This window comes from Haplochromis burtoni, unplaced genomic scaffold (genome assembly GCF_018398535.1).
Source record: "Haplochromis burtoni strain Fernald_Lab_line unplaced genomic scaffold, NCSU_Asbu1 Contig_3, whole genome shotgun sequence".
Classification (NCBI taxonomy): domain Eukaryota; kingdom Metazoa; phylum Chordata; class Actinopteri; order Cichliformes; family Cichlidae; genus Haplochromis; species Haplochromis burtoni.
Genome location: NW_024582364.1, coordinates 490546 through 514058, shown reverse-complemented (window position 1 = coordinate 514058; position 23513 = coordinate 490546). Strand labels below are relative to the sequence as shown.

Sequence of the window (23513 nt, the reverse complement as noted above, 5' to 3'; positions counted from 1 at the left end):
CCTCAAACATGTTTATTCCTTTTTTTAAAATTTATTACGCAAAACAAGAGAACACTCAGTGCAATAAGACAGAGGACTGACGGTGCGGTGCTCTCTCTACCTTTTCACAGTGCACGTTTATACACACAAAAAGATTGTACATCATCATCATTGTTACATTTCCAACCTTCACCCACCAACATCATGAGGGCAAAGTGAATGTCTTAAGACAATCATTTTTTTAAACTAGCAACTTGCATACAGTGTAGCCAGGCACACACACTCATAAACACACGCACACACACGCGCACAGCTCTCTCCCTCACACGCATACTGGTACCAACAAAGGTTTCTGAATCGTTGATTCTCATAGAGAGGGGGTACTGCACTTGCACTTTAGGGGCTGTTGTTAAACCCATACTATTTTGGCAATGTTGACATTGCCTTTTAATGTGCAAAAGAGAACCAACTGAATTCATGCAAATAAGAGGTTGAGGTAGAGGGAGAGAGCAGGGGGAGATGAATGTGTATGTAACCAGCCTGATTTAATGTGAAGGAAGATGAGAGTTAGTGCAGTTCACTTATTTTTTTGTAGCCTGACAGAATTGCAGGCTCTTGTGCAACCCCTCCCCGTCATTTTTGACAGCTTAAAGCTGTTGTCATGTGATAGGTCCTTCAATAATTTGATCTCTAAAATGGTTGCCAGCCATTGAATTGGATTGGAAACATTGTCAGAGACACCCAAATATAGATGAGTGTATGTCACACACCCAGCCATTCTCCTGAGGCTTTACCTTTCAGCCAATAAATGAAAACTTACATGGCACAACTCACTATTCCTTACAATTTCAAAAAATATATATAAGCATAAACTTGAAAGTTACTTCTTAAGCAAGTGCATATGGCTATTATAATCTGCAGTGAAATTAAGAAATCTAAAAGCTCAGGTGTTGATTGTACGGGCTGGTCATTGGCGTCAAGTATTTACACTATCACGGTGCTTTGCAGTGTGCATGGCAATGTAAAGATGCTGGTACTCGCCAGCTATTGCCACTAATCCCATTTTAAATAACCAAGCATCCAAAGTGCAACCACACCCATATCTCGCTTTTACAGGCTTTGGCTGGTCTTGGAAAATGATCCTGTTTATAATGTATGTTCTAATTTGCTACCTCCCCACCCCGCCCTCATAGTGTATTTTAGAATACAGCAAAAAACATTACACACTATCTCTGTCCTCTACAAATGCCAACAGGCTTTCCTGCGAAACAGCTTTAAAAGGCTTTGACGTAGTGACCACACAGTTTCTCACTGTTAAATACAAACTGAAGCACAAGTAGTATCCTGTTTCTGTTCTAGGACCAGCTGTTGTACATTCTAGAACATCCTGGACCAGGCATGGAGAGACCTGGAATCTAAAGCACGGCGACGTAAACTCCTCAACTTACAATACAACAGTGAAAATGTAAAGTATATATAGACAGAATTAAATAGTCCATTCATTTTAGTGCTTTTAAGCACAAACAAAAAAAAGAGCTTGGCATAAGAAAATTATGCAACTACAGTACAAGTATCGATAGATTATGTTTTGAAATGTAAAATAACCTGAACAAAAATAACATAAAAACAAATATTAGATTGCATCTACATCTACTATACATAATTTAAGTTTCCTTTTGATCCCCATCATCTCATTTAGAAAATATCTATTCATCATCAAATATCTACTCTACTAATTACATTACAGGAGTCCAGTCACAGGAAATAGAAAAATATCAAATATCACCAGTGATGATAAGAAACATGACAACCTGAACAAGCAGAAATATTGCTGTGGTAACCACCATTGTCCTTTGACATCAGTGAGCATCATTCCTCTTGTCCTCTCAGTGGCCGCCCTGAAGCCTGTGATGTTTTAGGGAGGAGAGGGAGTGGTTAACTGTGGGTTATGTGTTCGAAATGCCTTGTAAATGTCAGATGGCGGTATCCCAGAATACCGTTGTCTGGGTGGGGTATGGAGGAGGACGGATCTTCTTGGTCCCGCCGTTTTTTCCCCAGCTTGGAAGGACAGATGTATTTTCCTGCTTGCACTGACTTCGTTCCTGGTGCCTGTCCTCATTCCTGTCTGGCAGAGGAGGAGGAGGCCTCTCCAGAGATCTCTGCAAGTGCGGATGCTGTCTGGAACGGATTTCCATGCATAGGGTGCGTTTCCTCTCGATTTGCTCTAGCATAGTGGTGTCTCCACATATCCATGGCATCTGGGGCATCTGAGCAACACATTTAACATACCACGTGAAATAAATACAAATTAACTCTTTCTAGAATTTCTTTTTGATGTCATTCACAATTGACTAAGTGATCATATAACACAAAAAATGAATTCAGGGGCGGATGGGTGTGGTTTTTGATTTGATTTGGTGTAACCCAGCGTCTCACCAGTACTGATCATTTTTAATGGAGAGAATGGTAAATCCATTTATGTGTTCCCTGTGCTAGGAGCACCCTTACTCATGAACTTCACCCAACACTATGACTTAATAAATCAGTTTAAAAAAAATACAATTGATATATCTGGCAGAAGATAAAGCGTTAAACACAATGTAGATCTCTCTGAAAGTTCTGAAACCTGCTGTGGATTTCTCTTCACTGTCTTTGCAAACAATTTACTTTTTTTTTTTTAAAATAAATCTTCAGTTGTAACCACTATGTTTTAATAAACTGAAGATTTTTCACATTACTAATGAAAAATGCCTAATTAATCAGTGTTATTAATTAGTGTTTTGTTAAATAGTTAACTAGTCAATCAATTGAATAGTCAGTTAATTTAAATTGTTGAGATAAAAGAGTTAGATTTCGAATCCCCACACCAGTTTGACCAACTAGAACAAAATATCTTTAAACAGTCCAAATTGTTCCATAACAGACTAAGAAATAAGTTTTCAGGACCTATAAGAAACTGACACTTCAGGTAAAGAGACAGACAAGACAAAACAAAACAAAAGAAAGAACAAACCAGATATGCATACCTGACTTTGATGTGTCTCTGTTGCCCTCCTTTGTGGAGTTCCCACTGGGGAAGGATTAGCAGGTTTAGACGGTGAGCGGGCATACTTAGATGCTGCTTTCAGATCTACAAAGGAATAAAAAAATCACATTTAGTAGTATGCCATTTGAATAGTTATATGCATTGTCTAATGCCGCCTTAAAATTTAGGTCCTAACACTCACCATTTCCTGTTCCCATGGTCATCGGAGGGCTACCTGATGACCTTCCGTGGTGAGTGGGTGTTGTTGTTGATGAATGCTGTCCTGATATTGTGCTGCCATTCCTCTCTTGTGCTTTTGACTGGTCTGTGTTGTAATTTGCTCTGTTATCTCGTCGGGGGGTGCCATCTGATCTGTATCCTCGCTCCTTATTATCACACCTGTATTCCATTGATGAAGGGCTCTTGGTGCTCTTGATGTCAAAATGATGATGCTCTGAGCCATTCAAACTTCTGTCTTTGCTGTCCCGCCTCACTTCAAGGCCAGTTCTGCTCAGATCTTTGCTGTCCTGCCTGGATAAAGGAGGAGGAGGAAGATCTCCACTATTGTGGCAGCTTCGATCTCTCCCCTCATACCTGGATTCAGAGTTGGAACCAACTCTGTCCCTGCTGTTGCTGCTTCTGGATGCTTCTTGTCGGGGAAGGATCTCTGGTGGCTGATCTATTCTACCTTCATATTTGTGCTCCGTGTCATTCCTTTCTCTCTCTTTGCTCTCCTGTTGGGGTAACAAATCGGGACGATGGTCTTTGCTATCATGCCTGTATTCTGGTCCGGTTCTAACCCTGTCTTTGCTCTCTTGTCGGGAAAGAAGCTCAGGGGGCCTATCTCTGCTTTCGTGCTTTGAGTCCACACCATTTCTGGCTCGCTCTTTGCTATCCTGTCGGGGTAAGAGTTCAGGTGGCTGATCCAGTCTCTCTCTGCTTTCATGTCTGTAGTCTACAGGATTTCTTGCCCTTTCCTTGCTGTCTTGCCTTGGCAACAGCTCAGGTGGCTGATCAAGCAGTCTGTCTCTGTCTTTGCTCTCCTGTCTCAGCAAAGACTCCATTCCATGTCCCCCACTTCGATCTTTACTGTCTCTCCTTGGTAATAGGTCACCATTGCTAATCCCTCTGTCCTTGGAGTCTTTTCTTATCAAAGGGATTGTTTCTATGGAGCTGCTGCCCCTATCTTTGGAGTCCCGCCTCACAGGGATGGGCTCTGCATTGCTGCAGGCCTGGTCCCTGCTATCCCTGCGAACCAGCTGTGCATCTACATTGCTACAAGTACGGTCTTTACTATTTCGTCTGTGGGGCAGAGGCTCTGCATTGCTGCTTCCTCTCTCTTTGTCTTTTTCTCTGTCTTTGTCTCTGTCTTTTCTATGTGAAGACTCTTTACTGTGACGCTCCTTGGATTCACGCTTGGACTCCTTGCTGTGACTGTGACGTTCCTTGCCTTCTCGCTTTGACTCACTGTGAGACTTACTTTTGGACTCAGCTGCCAAAGAAAAGGGGGGTAAAAATAAAAAACACATAATTAGGCAAATCAATAGACATTCAGTTTTTGATGTACCTATCAAAATAAACTGGATTAAAAAACACACACACACACACAAAAATAATAATAAACAGTGGGACAAACTGTGATCATCATCAGAATCCGACCTGTTACTGCAATGCAAACAATTATCCACTAGGTGTCCCTTACTACCCATTTAAGAAGCTGTGGTAGGAGTTGTAAACCTCTGGAGTTGAAACAAAATGATTGAAAGCCATATACATATACAGTGGTGTGAAAATTGTTTGCCACCTTCCTGATTTCCTATTATTTTAACATTTGTCACACTTAAACGTTTCAGATCACCAAACAAATTTAAATATTAGACAGAGATAACACAAGCAAAGTTTTTACATGAAGGTGTTTATTATTTAGGGGGGGAAATCCAAACCTACATGGCCCTGCTTGATAAAAAAAGATTGCCCCTCCCTGTTATAAGATAAATTAACTGTGGTGTATCACATCTTTGGAAAGATGAGTTCAATTTCTCTAGCCAGTTTCTCTAGGCCTGATTACTACTGTGCCTGTTCTCAATCAAGAAATCGCTTACATAAAACCTGTCTGACAAAGTGGAGTAGACCAAAACATCCTCAAAAGTCAGACATCATGCTGCGGTCCAAGGAAATTCAGGAACAAACTGTCCACTTATGAATGGCTTAAGAAAAACAAAATGAAAACTTTGGAGTGGCCTAGTCAAAGTCCTGAAACCTGAATCCAATTGAGATGCTGTGGCATGACCCTAAAAAGGTGGTTCATGCTCCCAAACCCTCCAGTGTGGCTGAATTATAACAATTCTGGAAAAATGAGTGGGCTAAAATTCCTCTGCAGCACTTTAAAAGACTCATTGCCAATTATCACAAATACTTGATTGTAGGTTTAGGGGAAAATCACTTTTTCAAGCAGGGCCATGTAGGTTTTTGTCCTCTTAAAAATAAACAACTTCATTTAGAAACTTCATTTTATCATTTTTTTTGATGATCTTAAACATTTAAAAAACTTCATCCCACCACCGTATGGAGATATCTATCTATCTATCTATCTATCTATCTATCTATCTATCTATCTATCTATCTATCTATCTATCTATCTATCTATCTATCTATCTATCTATCTATCTATCTATCTATCTATCTATCTATCTATCTATCTATCTATCTATCTATCTTCATCTTCTATCTATCTATCGATAGAGGATCGGGGAGAGCCTGTCTCTGGATGGTTTCCGTACAAGCTTTAACCTACAATACATTGTGGAAGCATTCCGTCATGCCTGCATGCGTCATATGTGTAGTTTTATGCTGATGTGTGTAGGGGGGGGGGGGGGTGAGAGTGGGAGTAAAAGAGAGCAAGTGTGGTGATTAACCAGTTGGTAAGTGGGTCAGGGTAGCTGTTGCTGCCCCTGTTGCCTTAGAAAGGGAAAGAACAAAATGATCCTCCATTCCTTCATAACCTTCATGTTCACAACACACAACATATGTGACATTTGCACTAACTAAACCAAAAATCTCACTGATGAGAAATCAAAATGCAGTCTTTAACTAAAAGCACATTATTCAGCAGCTAATAATGACAATCTCTGGAAAAAGCAAAAAATGTATACCAGTTTGGTACATGCATGAACATGTATATCTCATTACAGTCAAAATGGCAAGAAATCATAAATTCTCTCAGCATGCACCTTCCCCATCTGCACAGCTGCTCCTGCTGCCCGATTGGCTTACATATGTGTGTGCTGATTGGACAGAAAAGGGAATCTGAAATCCTGTGATCAGGTGTAGAATAGAGTTCAGAGGCATAACATCTCTATCAGGAGCATGCATTGTAGTCTGACGTGCCCTGAGCTGTGATTGGCTGCATTACCCACGGGGAGGGAATCTGCAAATAAGAAACAGGGATTTCTCCTCCTTCCACTGTTGCTATGTTGTAGTTGCTAAGAGCACTGAGTAAGGATGGATGTGTGGATTCTTTGTAGTTTTTTTTTTTTCATGATTTATGATGTATGCATAAATGCTGTGTTTGGTGGTATTTACACTAAAGAAAACTGTTAAGCTGTTAAATTGTTGTTAAATTCTTTCAGATTGTGAAACTCAGGTATGAGGAGAGTTATGTGAAGTTGAGGGTTAAACAGCATGTCATCTTCACTGTATATGATTACATACTCCATCTGACTTTGTTACTGACTCCAGTAAAGTATGACATGCCTCTACAAAATGAATCTAAGCAGAAAAATAAAGGTTGCAATATGCTTGAGAATGAGAAGGCCAATTTGTGACTGACTGATAATGCTGCTGGCACCAGACTCAGAAATAGATCCTGCTTTTATATCTTTCTTCTTTCGTAAATTCAATTTGTGCAGCAAGGGGTTTGTTTTCTTACCCGACCGCACATATTTTGGCAGCGTCTTCCTGAGTGTGGCATAATATCTGTATTTAAATGTTGATGTTTACATATTTAAAAGTAATGCTGCCTGATGGCCTAATGCCATGGGTTGGTTTGAGAGACCTACGGCCCGCTTTAGTCTTTAATCCTCTCAGATTAAATCATACGATCTGTATCAGACTTGGCTTGGCAGGTCTAGATTAAACAAACGCAAACTGCAAAGTGCCCTGCAAACATCGTGCTGTGAAAGCGATGCATTAAATGCACAAACTCGTGATTTTGCAGGATCAAACTTGTTAACCCTAAATGTGGACTGATTAAGGAATTAAAAAGTGTTTATTTATGTTTGCTGCCAGGTTTACTGCCGCTAAATCTCTTTACACTAACACAGTGCACACTGCCCAGTGACACACTTCTGTGTTACCTCTGCTCTTCAGTTTGTTATCCTACTTTCTAGTGCTGCTTTCTAACTAAATCTGTCATTCTCATGAAACAAATGTGTGTACAGTAGACAGGGTGGAAAAACTGTTTAATGGGCATGTGTTTGCAACAAGGGCGTAGATTTGGCATGGACGGAAGGGACATGTCCCCACCAATATCCAGCGATTATTGAATTGTCCCCACCAATAATTTGATCTCTTCGAGTAAAGAAAAACAAACCCGATAGTAAGAAAAAAAACCCGATCTGTTAACGTCTCATTCACCCAGCGGTGCAGAAAGAGTTAAATTACGTTCTCTACTGGAGTCCTACCTCATGTGACAAATATGGCCAATGTGATTGGCTGTGCTTTTCAGGGAGTTTTCGAAACTAACTGCACAACAGGCAGCACTATTAGTTATCTCGGTCTCAGAGCAGCATTTCTAATTTTGATTGAAACTGTCAGAGAAAACGGCAGCCTCGAGCAAGCCAGGATATTAGTTTACAGAGGCTGTTAAAATTATATGTCTAACGTTAAAATGTTGGTGACACAATAATTTCATCCTAATGGCACTGACATATTCATAGGGTTAATTTTTGAGACAAAATATCATGAATAGTCATGATTTTGCAAATATTCCACCTTGTAGTGCAGTTTGCACAAATTGTTTTAAAAATGCACTCACCCTACAAACATCACTGATGAGTCAGGATCTGCACAAATTGACAGAAGCACTGAAGCAGCTACACATTTTATTCTTATTGTCATGTATGTCCTATTTGTCAGGTGACAGAAGAACCAACACAAAGCTCAGAGAGCAATGGTGATACAAGATCACAGGTGAAATTGGATGATGGATAGATTGATGGTTCATTACTGTATTTGAAGCACATGTGTGACTGCATGTATTTGGAATGTCTCACTGTTATTTATCAGGTGACAGAGGCAGCTCTGCCATGTTGTCGCTCGGACAGAGGTGAAGAGGCGAGGTCACAGGTGACTGACTGATGATTTGGTGCTATAGATTAACGAAAGAAGAAGGCATGTGTTTGGCTGCTTCACATAGTGGACATTGAGTTGTTGTGTGGGGCACCAGTAGTGCATGTGTGTTGCTGTAACAGTAGTTCATGTTTAGAATAAAACATCCCAGCTCACTGATTTGATCGGGGCAATAGTGTGCCTAAAATGTTGCATCATTTTGCTGAGAGATCTTTTACTTTGTGGTAATCTGAGATGAGTAGTTTTATGGACAAAACCCACCGGGTCATTCAGTGTTCCCTTAGTGCTCATGTATAAGAGATGTTGGTGCACTATAACTGAAGTAATGTTGTTAAGTCCTTAAAGTCATATTCTTCTATTGTCATGACTGTATTTGAAGCTATTTTTATTTTTGTATGATACCTGATTTATATGGAATATGGCTGAAGTAAACTAAAGCCTAAAATACTTTAGTCATTTGCTTAATAGTAATTTAACATCATATAATTCACATATAAAACTATGAATTGTAATTTTAAATGGTTTAAAAGCATGTAGAATAACATATGTAGGCAAGTATATTTCTTCTTTTTTTTTAATCAAGAAGCAAAGACGAAAAGGAAAAAAAAGAAACAGGGCACAGTTCGGTGGTTGAATCATCCGTCCCCACCAATGCCAAATCCAAATCTACGCCCTTGGTTTGCAAACTATCTACACTCATATGGAAAACAGAAAGTTTGCAATACTTTGAATTAGTATCTTTTTGTAACTACATTTCATAATCACAAGACTTACTTTCTCCTGGCTCCTTGGATTTTCTTCCACTGGAATTTTTCTTTAGCATATTCCTGCCTGTCGTAAACAGGTTGGTTAGTTCATCCAGAGGGCTGGTGGGTGTCCTTGAGCGGCCTGTTGATACATTTTGCATAGACCCATGAAGTCGTCCGACACCATCTTGAGGTGGCGAGCCTTTTCCATGCGGTGTAGCAGAAGCACTTCGGGGCAGACCCCCAGGGAATGGCATCGGAGCATCAAAGGGAGGTGTACGCATGAGGCTGAGAGGGGTGAGACAGCGACCCATGCTGACTGGCGACGGACAAGCAGAGTGGCTACGCTGATAGGAAGATGATGATGAGGATTTATAAAGGGTACAGGGCAGAGGAGGCGCAGAGGAGCGTCCAGAGACAGTGAGAGTTGGGGTGGCTGTGAGCTCCCTACGGATGTGTGCGGAGGAGGGTGGCTCGGTGGAAGAGGTGGGAGATTTGCTGTATGACTGGTTCTCCAGCATGGGCAATTTGGCTACATCTAAAGGGGTGAGGGGAGACTCATCTGAGTTAGGCGAGCACTGGGCAGGCGCTGGTGGGAACACCAACAGTGGAGGTCGATGAGTGAGTAAATTGGGGAAGGGTGCAGGAATGTCACACAGTGGAATGTTTCGAGGTGTGGAGCAGCGGCTGAGAGGCTCAGGTTCATAGGGTGCCGGGGTAGGGCACGCAGAACGACATCCTACAGGGTCGGTGCGGTACTCCATGTCATCCAGAGCTGGGTACTTCATCTCCTCGTACACAGACTCATCTGGCTCCTCATCCTCACTCTTCAAGGGTTCTCGCATTCCAACATCAATCCCACCCATCTCTATATAGACAGGTTCGTCTTCACAGTCATCAGTAGGGCTGTCATCACTTTGAGGAGGTGATGGGTTGCATTCGTTAGGGGAAGTGACATGGTGGAGGGGTTTGGAGGGGCAAACCCCACTGCCTCCATGGCTCTTAATGTAGGACTCATCAAAGGAAACACTCAGTTGTGTGTTGGGGTTCCTCTTGGGTTTGGGTGGTGGCACCCTCCTGCAGTCCTCACTGCATCCCTGAACTGCTCAAAAGGAGAGAGAAAAAAAGTCTAAGATCTAATTTGTTGAGGTATGAGTCAAATAATTATAGAGTCATATATAATAGATTACTGAATTGGGTGAAATTCAAGTTTTTGTAATCTATTTGTCATTAATTATTAATGTGGGTCAGTTGTAGGTCTATATGTGCTACTCAGCGCAATATCTTGAGTCAGATATGTGGGAATAGTTGAGGCATATACATGTTTCTAGGTCACATATATGGCAGCATGCGAGTATACTATCTGGGTCACACACACTGTTGAGCTTCTTTCTGATAGTGGTGACGTAGCTTTGCAATGCGAATCTCTTTAGATGTGGTGCGGAGAGGCATTTATACAGCTAGTACTGTAAAATACACTGCGGTACCACTACAGTAGCTTACAGAGAGTAGCCATAGCTCTATGCTCCCAACTTGCTCTGAGTCTATTTCTAGGTCAAATACTGAGATGTTTAGATAGAAGTGTCCCTCACACTGGCAGGTAGTGGGAGATGAATGTGGTTAAGAGCTGGAGTATGTCTAAAATTTTTAAAACTGCAAATTTTATACCTTAAATAATTCATGTGGCAGATGGCCGAGACACACTCCTAGTTCCAGTAACTGTATGACTCACCACCCTAACTCCATGCATACAGGCGCACAAACACACACTAAAGATGCCGACACCTTGAGAGAGGAATTAGGACTGATATGTACAGTTCACAGTTTAGGTTGTTTTTGTTTTGTTTTTCTATTTTTTTTTTTACCTTTTTTTTTTTGCAAAAAATTGGATACAGTGTATTGCACGTTTATAAAAATGTCTCTTGTTTATAATATTATTTGAGAAAAAAATGAATTCAATGTTAGGTTTATTATCCAGTGCGAGAACCAAAAGTAAAGACCACAAATTAAAACAAAACATCCAATTTTGTTCTGCTTTTTGCATGCTATACATTTAGTCACGATCATATATATAAACTAATTTGAACAGAGGATGCTTGGGTCTTTTGGGCTGGTGTTCTCTCCTAATTAACACTTGCTAATAATGTGCTAATACAAGATTTGGTTAAGCCCAAATGTGTTTTGGCATGTGCTTCTTTGGACTATGATACTGAGATTCCTGCATATGCTCCTCTCCTGTCTTTGTGTGGGCACGCATGTGTATATATGTGCGGGCAGTAATGGGCACATAATGGTGCTCCTCTTCCTCGTTTCCACAGCAGCAAATTACATTACTACACTAGCAGGTTTCCATGGTTAATGCTGAGATCTGTTTCAGCATGGATGATGAATCCACCCCTTCAAAACATCGCTCTCCTTTCTCTTCTCCTCTCTCCACTGCTCCCTCTACCCCACCTCCCCCTTGCAGCGGATGTGTTTACCCGCAGCACCCTCCCCCCTCCCGCTCCTCCTGGGGAAAACGAATCTAGGTCAATCGCTCCTCCTGAATGAATTCTACTCTGACAAGCTCCTCCCCTTACCACTAAAGCGCCAGCTACAGAGCATGCAACCCTCCCCTCAGCCAGGGACACCCCCACACTCTCAATTTGATTGGCTCAGAAGCCTTAGTTTTCAGCATCTCTGGAACCTCATTGGCCCAAGCTGCTCAGTAATGCTGGGATTGGCTGGGCTGCAGGGGGTCTTGTTTCTGTGAGATGGTTGCCGTGGTGCCCAGGAAGATCTGTGCGCACATAGTGATCCCCACCAATCTGAGCCAGGCAGGGTGACTCCCTAAACATCACGTTGGCAGCAAAGCATCCAAACTGGAATGGAGTCAATGCTCCCTGCAAACTCTAAATCTTTTTGTTATTAATGCAACCTGAAAACTCTATCAGTTTAACTTTGCAAAATGCATGTATTGTGATTTTCCCCCCCCCTGAGACAGTACTGTGCAGCTTGCATTTGTTGCAAGAAAAATTGTCTTGGGATAATAATGTTCAGTTAAATTACTCTAAACTGGTCTTACATTGACACAAGGCATATTTGAAGAGGAGTTTTAAGCAAGGTTAGAACTGTCAAAGCAGTTGATGCACGGAAACAGCTTAAATTACTAACAATGTGGCAATAACCTTCTATAAGCAGCACTATTATTACTCTGCTGAGCTGAAACCTACTATGCTGAGCAAGAGATGGAGTTTGTATATAGAGCAACACCTGATGATTACATGCACAAGGATAAATAATCTCAACGTGCTCCAAAGATCTTATCATACACACACAATCACATGCATTATAAGTGACTACTTCCATCTCTGTCTCTACATGGTAGTAACCACATGCAACCTGATTTATCTGTTGGGAAGCAGAAATATGCAAACTACCATTTGCTAATTTGATAACAAGAGAAAAAAAGGACTGTGAGAATGAAAACTCAAACAAAGGTACAACCTATCCCAAACTTCTTAATTTTTCTTTGGTATTATAATGGTATTCTCAGTTTATATGGCCTGTTCATTTTGCGGTATGTTATTAAATGCATGCTAGAGTAGGTCAGCCCTCACGAAATGGAAAACCATGACCATCAGAACATATTGCAGCACAGATGTCTTTAAATATTCATTTATTATTATACATGTGCTTCAGGCTGTCATGTTTGCAATGTTGTTTAGCATAGCCAAAATATGGATATATATGATATATAATACTTTAATCACAGTTCAATCCCATATTGTATTTACACCCTTCATCTTATATCAGTTTACACCTATGGTAGGTCAGTGAAAAGCATACACTGAATAGTTAAATTTCATGTCATTGTGAGAGAAGCAATGTTGAAGAGGTCCCTGCAGTTCAGCTATATATAGTGCATCAGTCTTGTGTGAAGTGCCACCACCACTCACCGTCACATCGCTCCCCGCGGCAGGTGGACATGGGACTATGGTCCACTGCCTCAGACGACATGCTCAGCTTGGTGGCTGGGTCTCTCCTGGGCTTAGGCGGGGGCTGCTTCCGCGAAGTTGGACTTCCCACTTCCTCCTCTCCTCCACCCCCAGTGTTCCCACCACCGACCGAGTGAAGGGACTGGGAGCGTACTGAGAAGCCCTGCCCACAGGCGATAGGGTGCAGGTGGGGCACAGGCATGCGTTCCTGGGGGTCTGGCATGGTATTTAAGCCCATACGCAAGTGCTTGCCCTCAGTTGCTATCTCCTCACCTGATCTGAAACAGCGAAAGAGGAAGGACAAAGAGAAGGGTTAAGAGATCAGAATGAATAAATGTGGAATGCAAAGAATAAAAAAGATAAAGACACAGAAATACAGACATTCCACAATCCAACACATTACAATCAAACGTCTTTCATTTGGTCGTATGCGCACGTAGGTATGTGCATTTCATTGTGTGCAGGTGGTCAAAATGACAAGAGCACTAAGTTAACAATAACAGATGTGTTAGTGCCATTGACAGGATGGCTTCTTTCAGGGCAAAGCATTGATTTGAGTTTAACCCTGGATATGACTGATAACCCTCACACAAGCACACACAATCAATCCCTTTAAACGGATGATTGGGCTGAATGGAGTGTTAATGATGTCTGAGTGTTGTGCAATAATGGCGTGAAGGGAAGTGTGTGCTTGAGTGTAAATGGGTGAGTAAATGAGTTCAAGATCTGACTGTGTTTTAGCATCATATTAAAGAGACAGCAGAACTAAACTTCATTTCAGAGATTCATCTATTTGAAAAATCTCACATTTGCATCTGTGACATTGTCAACCATGCATGTTGGTATGGATGTATGTGGGGGTGACCTCTCAGCCTGTTACTTTGCTGACTATGACTCCCTCTCTGGCCAGCTGCTGAACAGAAGGTGCTCAGTGGGTTGGGTTCATTGGTCAGGGGCTTAACTTTGCCTAGCAACAGGGTGCCCATAGAAACCAGACACAAAACCAGCTGCCACTGCACAACAATAATAAAGCACACGTGCACACCATAAGCACATGATAACCGCAGCAGGGTTTGTTTTAATAGTATACTGCTGATATAAGTTTAAAAAAGGGACCTGCAGAAACATGTAGAGGCACAGAATGAACAAACCCAGAAGTTAAAAATCACAAGTTTATGTAAATAACTATAATATATATATATATGGAAAAAAAAACATCAATGAAGAAATTATAAATTCTTTATCAACAAGATTCAGCCACAGGTGTTTTGGGCATGCATCTGCTGTGACGTGCACTTTTATATACATTGGTTGGTAGTGTGGGGGTGGCTGGGTGTGACTGGAGTACTGGTGCCTGGGTTATTTATAGGATATTTGCCCAGTGATTGGCTAGAGGACAGACCACAGGTGCAGCAGGCGCAGTTGGGGTTGATTTGTTTTTGAGCAGCTCTGGTTGTCTCACTGTGACACCATGGGTTGGCAAAACAAGGCACCCCCCAAAAAACAAACAAACAAACAACCCCCCCCCCAAAAAAAAACCCCAAAACAAAACAAAAACAAAAAAACAAACACTTACTAAATGACATACTGAGAAATAAGGAAGGAAAAACGTCTGTTTGTGTCTGCATGCACGTGTGCACAAAGGGCAGGGCAGTCGTTGGGAATTTGCATGCATATGCAAAAATAAGTAAATGCGTGTGCATCTGTGTGTGTGCGTGTGTGTGCATGAATGTTGGATAAGGGTCGTTTTGAAGACTCTTAGACATTTAAATGGATTTGTATGTCTGTGACTGTGTGGATAACTTTTTTCCCTCTGATGAAATACAATAAAAGAAAACCAGAGTGAGAGTGTGCTAGGCAGGAAGGCCCGCCTTACTCAAACCAAACGTGCTGATTTGATTGGCCTATGGCTGCTCCAGCTGTTACCAGGCAGAACCCAACTCCTGCAACTGAGCTCACACTTAATCTCTCTTTAACATTTCCCCCCCCATTTTCCCCCCAACTCTAAAACACACTTGTTCTAACAAGCTCTTTTTTCCTTTACACGATCACACTGTCAGTTTGCTCTTTCCAACCCTTTCTCGTAAATAATAATAATATAAATAATAATATATTCCCTTTTCCAGTTGTTCATGCCCATGCACGCACATAGTACGCAGGATGCACACACAAATTCTTACACTCTCACAGTCATTCACTTACTGTAAAAAAATGGGTCGTCTCATTGACCTACTTATAGGTCTCATAAAAAATCCAACTATTTTTTGTCTCTTTCTCCAGTGACTGTGAATTAATGTTTTAGGTTTGGCAACACCTAAAAGAACGTGAACAGCAGATGACACTTTCCTCAGGTGTCACCCTGTCCCATTCACCAAAGTTACAGTACAGGACTGCATAACAATGAGGACATTGAGATCTTGCTGGTAAGTTAAAAATAGAGGCAAAGAAAGATTTCTGAATTTTCTCTAAAAATGCCACTTTGTTTTTCTAATGCCAGCGGTGTAAAGTTGAGCTTTGATCATGCAAGTGACGTGCCATTTGCATATCCAGTCATACTGGGAGCAAAAAAAAGAGACAGAGCTCTTTGGAGATGCATGGACCATTGAGAGAAGCATGACAGGGATCAAAGTGTTCCTGGATAAATAGGTTAAAAAGCCACATCTGGTCAGATATAAATGCTCAACTCCCCAAAAGCACCTTAATTATTTGATGAGCTGCTAAAATTGCCATCAGCTGCTAAAATACTTTGAGCCAGAAAGACTTAGAGCAAGTAAAATTATTTTTAGAATGTTTGAGAACACTGGAAAGCATAAATTACAAGTACCCAGTGTACACTCACGCTTCTTTCCGTCCTATATTACGACAAACTTTAGATTAAATTAATAGATTAGACATCATTCTAAGACCTAATAAAAAATCATATTACTCAGTATAATGCCTGATGGATATAGTTTCTTTTTATGCCATGATTGTAAAGATCTGCTCTCCGTTTTTGTGGATTGCAAATGTCCATGTTGTCACCAACAACTTTCAAAATCCCTCCAAATACCCTGGTATCATCTCCTGATAATCTAACACCCAGTGGTTCTCTAACACCCAGCAAGCAGGATTTTTCCACGCGCTAGGCACATGTTTACAGCGTGTGCCTTTTATTTAGTGAAGTTTCAGTTTCACCATGCTCAGTGCACTGCTCTAAAAAACAGTGCAGTCAGACATGCGAGTGTTCATAAAGCTGGTTAGAACCCTCCTCTCACACACACCCAGACACACACATTTCCATGTTTCCAGATGGTTTTTAAATAAAGGTGTTTCGAAACACTTACATCATCAGCCTAATTCCCACCCTCACTTCCTAACTTCCTGGGTGTTTTACTGTCCTGGCCCACCTCATTCCTTCTTAATTGTAAAAGCTTGCCATCTCAAAAATAGAGCAGTGATGACCTCCATACAAGGACAAGTCCCAAATAAGTCTAAAAGTGAAAAATTAATTATCCTCCATAGATCACAGAGTGCACTGATCCACACTTGTAAACTCCATAACATAGCAAATTAAGAAACCCTCTGGCTACTTGTCCCAATTTCCTCCTCATCCTTAAGCACGGGATACCCAAAGGCAAAGTGGTTTGGGCTCATACCACACGGGTCCAAATGCCCTTGAGCATCAAGTCCCCTGTTTCAATATCCAGCTGGCTGGACCATTTGTTGCATGTTACCCCCCCTCTTTTCCCATATTCCCTGCTTTAAATGTATTCAAAACATACTATTGAGGTTTTCATATTTGCAAGCACTTTTTTTCATCCTACCTCCTTATGGCTTCCTCCTGTTTTCTCTTCTTCTCGTTTTTTTCCTTCAGGAATATCTTGTTTCTCTCATTCCTGGCGTGGTCCAAGTTCTGAGCTACCAGGCCGTTGTAGGCTCTCAGGCCATTCTCCTCAACATATTGGAAAAAGCTGAGAGTTTCCTCCTCTTTGGAGCTCATCATTCTTCAAGTATTTCCACTGCATTCTGGGGGGCATATAAGACATATCAGTCATAATTATTCTTCTAGAAGGGTCACAAAATACAAGAGTGGGCCAGTCATGAGAAAAGATGGATTTCACAGGCCACACGTTAGTGCCACATGTTGAGTATATGTGACATTGCTGTTGATTTTGAATATGTCTGAATGTTGCTGTAGAGTAGGTGGTGGGCCTTGCATCATGTCTGGATCCAGAAGAGTATTTTCCCTGGAGGTTTGCAACATCCTTTTCTACCGTTCACTCTGCACACAGATGCACACACGCACACACAAAAAAACACACGCACATGCAAACATATACAAAAGCTCATGTGCACATGGAAAGAGCTAAGACTCACTATTTAGCAACAATTACTCATAACCTTCTGCTACAGTGTGGAACAGTAGCGGCTGCTAATTTTCTCAGTTGTGTTTGCACATTTTCTGGCTGAAATTACTGGCTTTAACCAAGCGAGTGTGTGAATGAGACTGAAAAGGGGCTTTCATCTTCTGCAGTCATAATATAGCCTGGACTCGGAAAGCATAAAACTCCTGGAAGCAATCAGATCAGCACAAATGAAACAAAACTATGAAGCATGCTTTTACATTTATAAATATCATCAATCTTGTCTCTTAAATCCTCAAATACTCTCTTCTCGAGTCCTGCCTTTTGAGTCGGTGATAACATTAATGTTCTTAATGAAAAAAGTGAGAAGAAGCCTTCTCTGTGAAATGTCGACACTTGTGCAGTTACTCAGTGATTCACTCCTAGACGGTAATTAGTTTATAAAAGCAATCGTTTGCAGCCACTTAAAGTCGAGGCACAGAACGAAGCAGATAATGATGCGATTCAGTCTGCATGTATGTTCACTTGGCTGAAAACAAGTGCAACCGCATGTAACGCAGTACATACAATGTGAAACGGTCAAATGTGAATTTCGAGAGGGCAGTGGTGGAAGAGGAGAAGACAGAGCATGTTTTTATGTAGGTCAGTGTTTTCAGATCAACCTAAGACTCATGCTTGTTTACGTGTGAGACAAGCACTGAGTGTGAGCTCGCGTGGGGAGGGGGAGGGGGCTTGTGATATCTCAATATATGTTTGCATGTGCATGTGTGTGTGTGTAGAGAGGCAAGGGGAGCAAGGGGGGTCTTGGAGGGCAGCCAAATGGAGATTGCATGGCCAACTCAGAGGCTAGCCATTGTCTGGCCATCCCTCAGCATCCATGATGCATCTCAAAACTGTTTTGCATAGGCTTTTACAGGCAAGATGAGAGGACTGATAAGAGCCAAAAGACAGGATCTCAAGAGCAAAGTTCAAACTAGGGCAAGGATGCCTGGTGTCAAGTGGTGCAGAGATGTTTTCTCCTGATAATCAGGTTTTATCACTAATGCACAGGCACAGTGTAACACCTACAGCTGCACAAATACCAATTTTTTTTCAAATCACAGTTTCTGAGGGAAAACGAAGCACACCAGTTAGAGGTACGACAATGGGAAGGCACAGTTCAAACAGTGTTTGAGCTGAATTAAGCCTGCCTGCCTAATCCCTGTAAGCCTGCAGCAGCACTCTGCACTGGAATCAACTTGTTTATCACAGTGTTTTTACCAACCAAACCTTTCTCACTGGATTGTCCTCCCTCAACTCAATGATACAAAAAGCTATTATTAATTTTTCATCTCCATAAAACCTGTCAGTTCAGTGAACATTTTCATTCTCTTTTTTTTTAAGCAAAGCTTGTTTTGCTCAGTGCCTTGCTCAGTGACATGATGCATTCTCCCTCTTTTCTGTCTTGCCCCCTATACCTCCATTTGCCCTAGTTGACATTGGGTGCAACAGTTGGAACACAGAGGTGCACTTTGCTTTAAATGATAGTGGCACACCATTTCTGTTTCTAAGCAACCATGTCACAGGAGAAGGCCAGCATGGATATTCTAGAGACACACTGTCAAGAAAGATTGCAAGGGCAAGAATCTGGTGACAACATGCATGGGTACTTGCGTATGCATATACTCACACGCACACACACAGACACACACAATCATTCTAGGACCAAGTTAAAGCTAATGTTTACTTGATGCAACACTTGGCATGTCTTTACACTTGATTTATTTTTATAGGCACTTGAGAAGGGTGCACAGTAGCATTAGACAAACAGGCATTTTTTGTCAGTGCTTTGTGGGTTTGTAGGTCAGTGCTGTGAATAAAAAAAAAGTTCTGATGCATACTTACAATAGGGTTGTGTCCTTACTGGTTTGTGGACCAATGCGAGGTCTGTCTTCCCCTGACAAGTCCACTGTACACTAATGAACTCTGAGCTATGCTGCAGCACCAGTGCACTATTCCACTTAAAGCCACATAGACTTCCATCCATTGTATGGTCCAACTGATTGGCCAGCTAGAAAGACTGCCTGTGACCCAGGATAAGGCTGGTGCCAGAAGGGAGCCGGGCCATTGGGTACCCGGCCCAGTGCTCCCTTCCCTGGGCAAAAAAGGGAGACGCGTCCGCTCCAATCCAGATGTTTCCACAGTTCAAGCCAGATGTCAGCTTCACTTCTTCAAACATCTGCACATGCTAAAGATGGAAGGAAGATGCAGCATAGCAGCTGACCGCACCCGCATACATCTCGCAAATGCACACTAACACACTCACACGCTCTGACATGAAGCTCCCACTTGCAGTTACAGACCAGGCACTCAAAGTCTTTCTAATTTCCAGAATGTCTTTCCTTCTGCTTTAACATGTCAAAGTGCTGCCCGGGTAAAAGGAATCCTTATCCACAGTGCCCTCAAGGTTCAGACCGAGGTAGAGCAAAGTGATGTGCATTTCCAGGTAAGGCATTCCCTGCCTGCTCCCTCCGTCCCGCTTAGACAGATAGGTCTGCACGCTCACACTGTGCTTAAGCAGATGACACTGGGCTTCCCAACTATAGATCACAACAAGAAGAACACGCCCACTGCCTACTGTAGCCACCTTCCACTAGAGCGTCATCCTCTGTCCCTCTTCTTTTTTTCTCTTGTGTGCTTTTCAACTCAGCTTCAAAAGCACTCATACCCCAGCCTCTTTTTGCAGTTAGTCATTTTTATGCTCTCGTCCTGTGTGTCTCGCCTGCCTTCCCTTAGCAACTGGGCTGTAACTGAATCGTGTTTTTCTGCTTTCAGCACCACGGAGAGCTCTCTCTGTCAGGGGGCGAAGGCGGGGGGTGGAGGGTTGAGTGGGTGGGCACATTCAAAGGGGGCCAAGTGGAAAGAAGGGAGGAGGGATGGGGGGGGAGGGGGGGGAGTGGGAGGAGTCACCAGGTTGCCAGGGTGTGACCTCATTAGACACAACCTCCTCTCCCCCTGGCAACCGATGCGATTCCCCTCCCTGCTACCCCCTTCCTCCCTCCCTCTCTCTCTCACAGCTCGTAAACAACACCAGGACATACACACACACACATATATAAAAAAAACCCACTTGCGGTGTTGCTGTGTTGCTTTCAAGTTCATTCATTACATGTACAGTAGTCAAAACAAAGAGTAATAAATGCACGCAGGCAAGAAACAAAAAAAAAGAGAGAAAACAACAATACTTTTCCCTTTCTAATGCACACACACATTGACCTGCTGATGCAAATTTAAAATATGTTTTGCATAGAAGAACAAAACAAGCAATGCAGTGCAGAGACTTGTTCCCAGTGGCCACAAAAGATGAACGGGATGAAAACAAGGACAGAGTTGAGCCCGAGTTGCATGTTTGTTGGTGGGTGGAGGTGGGGGGTGCTGCTACTGTGACTGTTGTGCACCCCCGCTTGACTGTCTGGGGGATAAGTATTGGTTTCAGTAGCGCTGTCAGTTGTTTCAGTGGTGAGAAAGCCTGGTCTGTGGTGCATGAATCAGGGGTTAAGGGAGGGTGAGCTGTTCGAGTTGGTGGGTAGGTTGATGGTGGGGGGGGGGCTGGGTTTGCTTGGATGGATTAACACCATCGACACAAAAGGATTAGCGAGCAGAGATCTGTTGTTTTCGTCAAACCTTCCCTCCATTTCTCTTAACCCCACCACCACCACAAGCTTGGCCAGGTTGTGTTTTATATTTTGTTAGGGGTATAAAAAAAGGGGGGTTGGAGGCAACAAAATGATTTTTTCACAAACATGTGATGGTCAGGTTAGGGAGGAAGGGAAGGCTTAAAAAAAGGCCAGCAATGGAACTAATGAGTCCACCACGCTGTGCTGTGCTGACCTGCATTTGATTATCAAATTAGGCATTTGTTTTTAAGTTAATACAGGAAAAGAAAATCAGGGCAAAAAGCACTCACTTAAAACACACTTTTAGATAAATCATGCCGCATGTCCCAAATAGACAACTGCTATGCCCTCGCTTAGATAAAAATCAGCTGTCGAAAGGTAGACACCCCTTTTTCCTGACTGTTGAGAGGGATGTGGTTGACTGATCATGCACAAAGCAAGTCGCTCTATCCAGCATACGCACACATAAACATGCACATATACAAAAAGGTCACTCTGACCTTAGTGCATGGCTTTTGTGTACTTCTCAAAAGAAGTATTTAGATCCTATCGGAGCTCAATGAACACAGACTGTATGGAAATCTCAGGGGTGAATGGGTTAAACAAATTTTTCCACCACGTGCGCAGGAGTACTTTGTTTTGTGAACAGTGGAGGACACTCCCTCTGGGACAGAATGGAGGGTGAAATAGGATACAATTCCTCTAACTTTTCAGTTCATGCACGCTTACAGACACACAATGACTTGCATAAAAATGCATTAAGAATGCCTAAATAGATGCTTAAAAGCAAGTTTTACTGAATTGAAATGAAGTAAGGTGGTTAGATTGTGATAATGAATATATTATTTTTGCACTGTGGGAATAAAGAACACAATTTAAAGCTTTTGGTGTGGTTATGCTGATGTCTAGATTCCATATTAATTTTTCTTAATTTAATTTAATCTTCTCTTAACACCTTATTTTTTTCAATAATTGCAAGACTAAATATAAGGTTACATTTGCATGAGCTTAAAGTTGCTTAGGTTCAGTGGCAGTTGTTGTATGCTAAATTTTGAGGGGGAAAAAAGCTAATTAAACGAAAACAGAATTTTAAATGTGACAATAACAAAGTCAATAAATATTTCCAGTGGACACGATGCATTTTTACCCCTATTTAGTGAACAATAGATGTCCTTTGTTTGTTGTTGTTGTCAATTTAGCGCTTAGACTACATCCTCCTCATTTAGTATCAAGCCAATAAAATGCACTCAGTCATTCAGATTCAAGTCACTTGTAAAGTATATAACCTTGCCAGTTCATGTGTGTAGTGAGACATTAATGACTGTACAAACAGAGACCAATGTACCCTGCAGCAGATGCCTGGTACTCAGTTCAATCATGCTTGTAATGATGTTGCATTGATTCAGTGCTGTAACAGGCTAATGAAGAGTCTATAAAAACCATTATGCCAATCAATTAAATGTCACTGAGGAGACAGAATCATTTCAATCCTTTCCAGTGATTTATTAGGTGCTGTTTCTTGCTATCTAATACTAGAAAATGATTTCTTCTTCTCAACAGTGCGTGAGGCAGCATTCATATGCTTAAAAGGGCCTGTGATGCTTTGTGGCATTCTCTGTATTCTGTCCGCTCTGGAAGTGCCATGAAGGTGATGCTGAAGAAGGCACTGGCAAGACAGATAGTGAGACAGTGGCACTAAAGATGTCAGACTCTCATTAAAGATGCAGCATGGCTTACTTCCATTCCTCACATCTCTAAGAGAGAAATAGAGCATAAGCTTCATGCTCTGACCAGCAATCTGCAGACATCTGACCACTCCCAAATGGAGGAGAAACAGAAAATAACAGAGTAAATGTCAGTGTTTCATATAGTCTTAAAGACTTGCATGTCTTATACTATGATTTAATAGTGTGAAATTGATGCTTACTTAATTATTATAATAAACTTGCATTTGAGGAAAAAGGAAAAGAGGCGACTTCCATAAGTAAAAGTGTTTTTTTATATAAATGTTTTAACATAATTGTTTATTATAGGAGTAGAAATTATATATATATTTTTTTTACATACGGCCTTGATCCATATGTGCATACAATAATATACACCTCTTCCCATCTCCGAACATAATATATTTAGAAATGTTAAAAAGCTTTTTAGTTTGAAAGTTGTTTTTAAAAAAAAGTCTTCATCAACCTTCTTAACACTAACACAACAATTATCTGCACTTCCTCTCTCTAGAGATGTCAAGCTGAGGCATGTCTCTAACGACCACCCTCCGCACTTCCCGCTGTTCCACCAAGACAGAGAGGTGAAAATAAGAGACTGAAGACTGTAATCTCTCAAACAGGCGGTTGAGGGCTCCAATCTTGGGGGTTTAGCCCCCTGTAAGCCCCTTAAATCCCCAGTTTAGAGGGCCAGGACTGATGGGCTAAAGCCCCCAC

General features: G+C 41.7%; 1 protein-coding gene across 1 annotated transcript; it reads right to left on the bottom strand.

The window, feature by feature from the left end:
* Positions 1-27: 27 nt before the first annotated feature.
* On the bottom strand, positions 28-20249 carry nyap2b (neuronal tyrosine-phosphorylated phosphoinositide-3-kinase adaptor 2b). Its single transcript, XM_005912834.3, has 8 exons — positions 19304-20249; positions 16880-17081; positions 13038-13354; positions 9128-10201; positions 3207-4496; positions 3006-3109; positions 1977-2246; positions 28-1884 (listed from the first exon to the last, which is right to left on the bottom strand). Exons 2-8 carry the CDS (start codon positions 17056-17058, stop codon positions 1849-1851), a joined length of 3270 nt encoding a protein of 1089 aa, XP_005912896.1. The 5' UTR covers positions 17059-17081; positions 19304-20249; the 3' UTR covers positions 28-1848.
* Positions 20250-23513: the final 3264 nt, after the last annotated feature.

Coding starts and splice junctions, on each gene's coding strand:
- nyap2b (XM_005912834.3), bottom strand. CDS start 17,058: ATGATGAGCTCCAAAGAGGAGGAAACTCTCAGCTTTTTCCAATATGTT. Junction 10,202..13,037: donor CCGCGGGGAGCGATGTGACG/GTGAGTGGTGGT, acceptor CCTTTTGAGCAG/TTCAGGGATGCAGTGAGGAC. Junction 2,247..3,005: donor CAGAGACACATCAAAGTCAG/GTATGCATATCT, acceptor TGTGTTGCTCAG/ATGCCCCAGATGCCATGGAT.